The following is an 8,891-nucleotide window of genomic DNA, read 5'->3' on the forward strand; positions in this document are numbered from 1 at the left end:
TATTGTTATGATTTTAAATCTGTATTTAACCTCAGGATGATCTCTGAAGTCTGCTAAAGTCTGATTTGTGGTGGATGCACTTTAAAATTAAATTACTTTAATCTTAATTCAATCGATGAAGGATTTTGAGAAGTCTGTCAGTAATGAGTGTTATAACCCCGCCTGCTTTAAATGTTTGAAAATGATTAACAGTTGAAAACATTCATTAGAAATTTAGAAAAGTAATCAAATGTAATCAGTTACATTAATAATAGAAATAGTTACACTACTTATTACATTTTAAATAGGGCAACTTGTAATCTGTAACCTATTACATTTCCAAAGTAACCTTCCCAACACTTCTTATAATCGTGTATGATTACGTATGCGTGCAGTTTTTGATAAACATATTCAATTGGAGATTTCATGGATAGTTTTTGAATGGATTTCTAACGTTTTTAATTTGTTGTTGCATCTGTAAATGCAGGTGTTAAAAAAAACAACACATGCATAACTTACCCAACATAATTAATCATTTTTATTTACTTCAGTTTGCATTTACAACTTCAAGTTCATTTACTTTAAAAGGTGTTAAAAGATCCCAAATTAACTACCAGCCATCAATTGATGGTGCTGATTTAAAAAAAAAAAAAAGGTAAAGTCTTCAACCTGGTACTTATTAAAATTACAAAAATTGCATGATAAAATATTTCACTGTAGCAATTCACTAAATTATATTATAAATTAAAAGCATAATTTCCAATATTTAATTCACACCATACTGTATTGTCAAAGCATGAAGGATGATATACAGTAGAGACTCATGATAAAACTATGAAAATAATATACATTATGATGGTTTCTTCTTTATACATCCAGGGCCCAGACTCCTTTCACCTAAACTGTGTGAGATAAACAAAGAAAAACAACTTAACATCTAAATTTCATTATAAAGGCAATATTTTCACTGGAAATACAGTTAAATTGGTCCAAAGCGAACAGTGTCTGTGAATACTTACTGCATTCTTGAGGAGACTGCCTGATTTATGAAAGATTGAGGTTCGTTTAGAGCTGGTTTTGGCGGGTTCGGGTGCGAGGGGCTCCGGTCTGGGCGGGTCCAGTCGAAGTGGTTCGAATCTGGGTGGGTCCAGTGTGAACGCATCCAGACTGGGCAGTTCCATATTGGGCGGGTCAGGAAAAACAGTAGGCAGTGAACTGTCAAAACTATTGACTGTATTCCCTGGAGGCGAGTCCATCGGGATCCCTCCCATCTCATAGTGCTTCCTCCTGAGTTCTCCCAATCGTATACGCTCGTTGACCAGCTGCTTCTCCAACTCTAATACTTTCACCTATAAACAAATATGAGTTTACATGTATGCATTAAAAGTCTGATTAATCCTTTGGGATTTTATTGGATGATGTAAGGGTGTTTTAATACCTAAAACTGTACTATTTGTCATTTTGGCAAATTTACCTGAGAATCCATTTCTTCTGTTTTGAGTTTTATAACAGACATGCCGGAAAAGTCCATGGAGTCTATGGAAAAAAGAAACAAGAGGACACACAGAAATTTAGCATCACATCACTCACCAACGGATCCTCTGCAGTGAATGGGTGCCGTCAAAATTAGAGTCCGAACAGCTGATAAAAACATCACAATAATCCACAAGTAATCCACACCACTCCAGTCCATCAGTTAATGTCTTGTGAAGCGAAAAGCTGCATGTTTGTAACAAACAAATCCATTATTAAGACATTTTAACTTAAAACTGTCACTTCTGGCTAAAATACAAGTCCATAATCCATAATAATGCTTCCTTCTGTGAAGTTAATCCCCTATTGTCCTCTCACATCAAAATCCACCAACATATTTGTTTAGAACTGTTTTTGCTTGTAAACGGTGCTTTATATGTGTATATTTCTCTTCTGACTCAGACGATGACTTTTTCACTGGAGAAGGCAATATTATGGATAGAGGACTCATATTTTAGACAGAAACAATGGTTTAATCATGTTAAAATGCCTTGATGTACTTTGTTCTTACAAACACACACCTTTTTATTTTACAAGACGTTAACTGAAGGACTAGAATCATGTGGATTATTTGTGAATTATTGTGATGTTTTTATCAGCTGTTTGGACTCTCATTCTGACGGCACCCATTCACTGCAAAGGATCAACTGGTGAGCAAGTGACCTAATGCTACATTTCTCAAAATGTGTTTCCATGAAGAAACAAACTCATCTAAATCTTGGATGGTCCGAGTGTGAGTACATTTTCAGCTAGTTTTAATTTTTGGTTGAACTATTCCTTTAATGTGCATTCCAGCATTGTTGGTGGTAACAAACTTCACTATTTGCATGGAGTATGTTTCATGCTTTTTGCATGTGTCCATGACACTCACTCTTGTTCTCAATCTGCATTTGTCCTGATTTAGTAGACGACACCACAACAGCGGCCATGTCATTCACGTAACGGGATGCTTGCTGTAAAGTTTGGAGCTTCTTGTTGCCTCGATCTGCCTTTACCTGTTAAATGAAGGATTGATGTGTCAGAATCATCAGATTTGATTGGATTAAACACACACTTATATTGGTCTCATGAATTTTACCTTTGAAGCAGCAACAAGTTGTGCCGTACTGGCGGCGATCTCATGAGAGCAGACAATCAGCTCTTCATATTTGCCTTTGTCAGTCACAACTTTATCAGCTGATTCACTTTGTGAGATAATAAATCACAGTTACAGGGATTGACGCTAATAAATCCAGGTTAAAGCTTGAAATATTCTACACACTCACAGCATCTGCGTTGCACCCCATCCTACAGCCTTTGACGCTGAAATGAGTCCCTCCGTCCAACGTGAATTTTTAGCATAGAAGTCTTTGACAGAACCAGCACCCTAAGATGGAATAGGGCAATAAGGTGATTGAGTGTGTGAGTATGCATGAGTTATGAAAATTATCTAAAATTGTCCAAATCATACCCGGCCACTTTCCACAATGTCTCTCTGCAGGTCAGTAGCAGCCATCACCAGCATGTGTATAGCCTATGGACAAAAGTGATGCAAAATTACTTGAAAAATCTTGATATACATTACCAATTTAAAAAGTTTAAGGTCAGTATTTTTGATGTTTAGAAAAAAGTAACTTAGGCTGCATTTATTTCATTACAAATACAGTACAAACAGAGATATTTTGAAATATTAATACCATTTAAAATAACTGTTTTCTATGTGAATATATGTTAAAATGTTATTTATTGCAGTGATATAAAGCTGAATTTTCAGCATGCTGTGGAACCCATGATACTTTTTTTCAGGATTCAGGATTAAAAGAAAATTCAAAAGAACAGCATTTATTTTAAATCTTTAAAATAAATCAGGACTGTTTTTTTAGTCCCGCAAGGTTCTAATGCGCACCCACCCGCTCCTGCTATATATTCACTCTTTGTTCACCCGCTGTGCGCTTAGAATAATTTTTTTCCCGACCCGACCGTTCCCGCTAAATTTAGATCTCGTTTCCAGAATCTCACATTTAAATTTCCGCTACTGAAAGAAAGAGAGATAGGCTGACAAATAAAAGTGTAGTCTGCACAAAATTGTATGTTATTTTATTTGTCTTGTCAAGAGTCTTGAATTTATTGACTTTGACTTGAATTTATAGGAATTATCTTGAGACACAAAATTCGTTTAATATTTTATGCAACACAGTAGGAAAAAAGTGTCAGAGAAAATAAAATTGTAGAAAAATTGTATTTCTTATTTTTATTCGTCTTGTCAGGATACAATTCGTTTAACATTGACAACACAATAGGGAAAAAGTGTCGCAGAGAGGAAAATAAAAATAAAAATGTAGGTTGTACAAAAATAACCTATTAGCTATTTTTATTCGTCTTGTCAAAATACTAAATTCGTTTGACATTTTTGCAGAGAAAAATAAATAAATACAACATCTTTTATTTAAAATTATAGGCTAAGCAAAATATAAACAAAGCCGAGTTGAACGTCCTTCAAGGACAGCGCATCCACACTTTGCTCCATCCTTATTCTGCTCTGTCACTCATTGACAACCTGCCTGTTCTGTCTGAGGGCCGTATACTTACCACAGGTACAGCTCTGAGCATCGTTATGCACATTCTGCGCACAGACCACGCAAATAAAACGTGTGACGTTTAAAGCATGCATGCAGCGCGTGCATAACAGTCCTGAGCGCAAGCTGTACCGGTGGTCAATAGGAATAAAGCGCAGATATGCTGTTCTAAATGGACGTCGGGAACGGGATATTGTTAGACCACCTGCTCCCGTTCAAATTACACCAGAGTTACCGACCGATACCGCATTTTATTTGGGAATTTAATCCCGCGGCACAAAAAACCCGGTCGGGTTGCAGACCTCTACATTATACGTGTTTTTACTGTCAGTTTTGATCAATTTCATGCATTTTAAATGGTAATGTATTTAACAACATATTCATCTCTGTGAATCTAAACGTACCTTCATTAGATCTGAACACGAGCCAATGATGCTGTAATAGAACAAACAAACATTTAATTAGACAACACATAAACTACAAAACATAAACATAAAACTATATCCCAAACTAACTTTTGATTAACTTCCAGCTTCACTCCAGATGAATCTCTTCTTGCCTGGCTCAATATTTCCTGTATTACATAAGAAAAAACTCATGAAGTCATAGCAAATCCTGAGTTCAATCCAGCATCATTAAAAGGATACTCCACCCCAAAATGAAAATTTTGTCATTAATCACTTACCCCCATGTCGTTCCAAACCCATAAAAGCTTTGTTCGTCTTCGGAACACAATTTAAGATATTTTGGATGAAAACCGGGAGGCTTGTGACTGTCCCATTGACTGCCAAGTAAATTACACTGTCAAGGTCCAGAAAAGTATGAAAAGCATCGTCAGAATAGTCCATCTGCCATCAGTGGTTCAACCGTAATGTTATGAAGCGACGAGAATACTTTTTGTACACGAATATAGAGTACGCTGCTTGCGTTCAGTGGATATTCTCCAAAATGGCGCTACGGTGATGCGGAGAGACACAGAGGAGACGAATTGTTGAATAAAAATTTTTTTTTTTTCGCGTACAAAAAGTATTCTCGTCACTTCATAACATTACGGTTGAACCACTGATGGCAGATGGACTATTCTGACGATGCTTTTCATACTTTTCTGGACCTTGACAGTGTAATTTACTTGGCAGTCAATGGGACAGTCACAAGCCTCCCGGTTTTCATCCAAAATATCTTAAATTGTGTTCCGAAGACGAACAAAGCTTTTACGGGTTTGGAACGACATGGGGGTAAGTGATTAATGACAAAATTTTTATTTTGGGGTGGCGTATCCCTTTAACACAGTGTAACTTACATCCATTCTCAGCACAGCATCTTCAATGGCAGAGGAAGTCGCAGCCATTTCCTTATCCACCATTTCTGCCAGCTCTTCCTTCTGCACGTCTGCTCCCCTGGGCCGCAGGTCCTGCAGGAGACCAGGAGAGAGGTCACTTATTATGTCACGCAAACACAGATTAAGTCTGAAGATGCTATCTCTGGTCCACCGCACCTGTCCTTGGTTGAGGAAACGCTGGACCACATAGCGGACAGCAGTAGGGTCAGCTCTCGGGAGCGTGGCCTTCAACTTCAGCTCTTTCAGATACTGGAGGCAGTGAGTGGCACAATCCCGGCAGTTATCTGTCAAACCTATGGAGAAATGGACCAAAAATCATCAGACTGCTGGGAAAAAAAACAGCTTTTACCAGTTTAAGGTGTTCAAGATGGTTTTAGGAGCATAGTAGATGATTTGCTGCTGGACTGAGATAGTAAAACAGCTCTAACTAGCTTGATCGATGTGCTCTACCAGGTTGCAACCAGGTCTACAGCTGATTAGCTATCTAAGGACTAAAGATGAGAAGTTTGGACCTACTAAATGCCATGCAAAACCATCTGGTATTAGCTGGATTTTCTAATGCAAATCATCAGTACAAAATACAACACTTGAATAACTTTAAAGACTGTGTTAATTTTCTAATGCAGTCATCTGTATATATTTTCTAATGCAAAACTTAAAATAGCTTCAAATATTGTGGTAATTTGCAACTTATTTTTTAAGAAATTATAAATTATACCTAGACCAGCTTGGAACGAGCAGCTTGAAGAAGCTATACCCATGTAAAACCATCTGGTGTTAGATGGATTTTCTAATGCAAATCATCAGTACAAATTTTGTAATACAAAATATTTGTAATAGAAAACTGGAATAACTTTAAAGACTGTGGTAATTTGCAACTTTTTTTAAAGTTAAAGTTATAAATTATATCTAGAGCAGTTTGGACCATCTAGGAACCATAACTTTGCAGCTTGGATCAGCTAAAAACTACACAAACCCATCTGGTATTATCTGGATTTTCTAATGCAAATCATTGGTAAATGTATTAATGTATTAATCAAAACCATGAATAACGTTAAATACTGTTCATTTGCAACTTTTTTAAAGAAATGATAAATTATACTTGTCTTGACCAGTTTGGACCATCTAAAGGCCAAAAATAAGTAGCTTGGACCATCTACAAACTATGCAAAACCATCTGGTATTAGCTGGATTTTCTAATGCAAATCATCAGTACAGATTTTGAAATACAAAACCTTGAATCACATTAAAGACTGTGGTAATGCAGCTTATTTTTAAGAAATTAAAAATTATATCTAGACCAGCAGCTAAACCAGCTTGGACCATCTAAAGGACAAAAATAAGCAGTTTGGACCATCTAAAAACCAAAACTGTGTCATATTAGCTGGATTTTCTGAAGCAAATCATCTGTGCAGATTTTATAATACAAAATCTTAAATCATTTTAAACACTGTGTTAATGCAACTTATTTTTAAAGAAATTATAAATGTTTTGTGTATGTTTTGTAATACTACAGAAAGTTTGATTTTTCTAATGCAAATCATCAGTACAGATTTTGAAATAAAAAAACCTTGAATCACATTAAAGACTGGTAATGCAGCTTATTTTTAAGAAATTAAAAATTATATCTAGACCAGCAGCTAAACCAGCTTGGACCATCTAAAGGACAAAAATAAGCAGTTTGGACCATCTAAAAACCAAAACTGTGTCATATTAGCTGGATTTTCTGAAGCAAATCATCTGTGCAGATTTTATAATACAAAATCTTAAATCATTTTAAACACTGTGTTAATGCAACTTATTTTTAAAGAAATTATAAATGTTTTGTGTATGTTTTGTAATACTACAGAAAGTTTGATTTTGAATGTCAGCAGCGCTATATGCATATGAAACGTGCATGTGCATGTGTGCATTTTTAATAATAAAAGAATAATTAGGACTCTCACGGTCTGCTTGGTCTGTAGGTGCTGAGTGTGCAGTTCCTGCTCCATTCACAATAGTGTCAGCGATGAGATGGGAGAACTGGGTCACCGACCTCAACAAACCACTGGCGTCTAGAAGAGGAGGAGGAAGAGATTGCATCACACTAACACCTGAACCTGTAGCTTACTGATGAGAATGACCGACATCTTACCATCCATATTCCTCAAGTAAGCCGCATGACTGTGCTGCATCTTATCAATGGACGCCAACGTCAACTCAGCACGATTGATCAAATAATCTGCAAGCAGAGATTAGGTATATGTAGAGTAAAAGAAGTGATGGGGATATTCAGAGGTATGAGGAGGAGGAGGGTGAGGAAGGACAGACCTGGGGTGCTGATGCAGCGCACGTGTAGTGGATCGTCCACTTTGGCCACAGCGTCCAGCACGATGCCCTCGGCCTCCACCACAGCGCACTGCAACATACTGAACTGCTCATCCTGCAGCTTCTGCTGCAACAGTCCTAAATCCTGACTTAACTGTACAGAAAAAACACACAGCAGAAGAACTAATTAAGACCCTCAATAGACACTACAGTAGCTAAACCTGGGCTACATCCCAATGTGCATTCTGTTCATCCTATACAAGATTAAACCGTCCCAAATCATAGTATGACTTTGAAAATATATCATATACTGTATTTCAACATTATATCAGCTATCAGTCAGCCCACTCTCTAAATATTGACATAAGTTATATTTATATATTATATTACACAAAAAAACTAACTCTCTAAAAACTGACATGACTAATATTATATTATGTTAATTTTAGCTATTATTGAATTGAGTCATACAGCATATTTCAGTATTGTATTAGCTATCAGTCAGTCCACTCTCTAAATATTGACAGAATATTTATATAACTAATATTCAGTGTTGGGAAGGTCACTTTGGAAATGTAATAGGTTACAGATTACAAGTTACCCTATTTAAAATGTAATAAGTAGTGTAACTATTTCAATTATTAATGTAACTGATTACATTTGATTACTTTTTGATTACATTTCTAAATTTCTAACAAATGTTTTCAAATGCTAATCATTTTCAAACATTTAAAGCAGTCAGGGTTAACCTTACAGTAGGACTCAACACTCATTACTGTCAGACTTTCTGTATCCTTCATCATTTGAATTAAGATTATAATTTATTTTTAAAGCACATCCACCACAAAATTTGACAGGAAACACAGGCATCTAACAGTTAATCTTAAAAAAGCATATACATAAACCCAAATAAGAAATAAAACAGTTATCATAGAAACGTGTCCTATTCTGTGTCCTAAACTCCTGAAACATCGGTGTCTCATATTTTAGAGCAGTCAATGCAATTTGGGAAAGAAATCAATTAATTCTGTAATCAATTAAATCTGTGTGTGTGTGTGAAAATATTCAGATGTAACCCCCTTTCTCATCTTTAACATTTTCATAAGTGACTGTAATTTAATTACACATTTTTCTCAGTAACTGTAACTGATTACAGTTACATTTATTTTGTAATTAAA

At 35.9% G+C, this 8,891-nt stretch overlaps 1 protein-coding gene and 1 long non-coding RNA gene across 2 annotated transcripts in view; one reads left to right on the forward strand and one right to left on the reverse strand.

Moving 5' to 3' along the window:
• Nucleotides 1-656: 656 nt before the first annotated feature.
• Nucleotides 657-8,891, reverse strand: part of LOC107655462 (huntingtin-interacting protein 1-related protein-like) — a 23,469-nt gene continuing 15,234 nt past the window's right edge. Inside the window, exons 21-34 of the mRNA XM_016442981.1 lie at nt 7,717-7,867; nt 7,541-7,627; nt 7,353-7,460; nt 5,563-5,699; nt 5,368-5,478; nt 4,583-4,641; nt 4,472-4,502; nt 2,963-3,025; nt 2,778-2,878; nt 2,591-2,696; nt 2,384-2,507; nt 1,454-1,515; nt 999-1,328; nt 657-881 (exon numbers count right to left, since the gene is read on the reverse strand). Of these exons, the coding sequence (XP_016298467.1) occupies nt 873-881; nt 999-1,328; nt 1,454-1,515; nt 2,384-2,507; nt 2,591-2,696; nt 2,778-2,878; nt 2,963-3,025; nt 4,472-4,502; nt 4,583-4,641; nt 5,368-5,478; nt 5,563-5,699; nt 7,353-7,460; nt 7,541-7,627; nt 7,717-7,867 (1,479 nt within the window). The 3' untranslated portion in view covers nt 657-872. The remainder of the gene's footprint in view (nt 882-998; nt 1,329-1,453; nt 1,516-2,383; nt 2,508-2,590; nt 2,697-2,777; nt 2,879-2,962; nt 3,026-4,471; nt 4,503-4,582; nt 4,642-5,367; nt 5,479-5,562; nt 5,700-7,352; nt 7,461-7,540; nt 7,628-7,716; nt 7,868-8,891) is intronic.
• LOC107655737 (uncharacterized) overlaps nt 5,289-8,891 on the forward strand; it is a 23,116-nt gene continuing 19,513 nt past the window's right edge. The window contains exon 1 of the long non-coding RNA XR_001630488.1: nt 5,289-5,356. This is a non-coding gene — a long non-coding RNA (uncharacterized LOC107655737). The remainder of the gene's footprint in view (nt 5,357-8,891) is intronic.

The sequence above is a fragment of the Sinocyclocheilus anshuiensis genome, unplaced genomic scaffold (assembly GCF_001515605.1).
Source record: "Sinocyclocheilus anshuiensis isolate Anshui unplaced genomic scaffold, SAMN03320099.WGS_v1.1 scaffold269, whole genome shotgun sequence".
In the NCBI taxonomy this organism is placed as follows: domain Eukaryota; kingdom Metazoa; phylum Chordata; class Actinopteri; order Cypriniformes; family Cyprinidae; genus Sinocyclocheilus; species Sinocyclocheilus anshuiensis.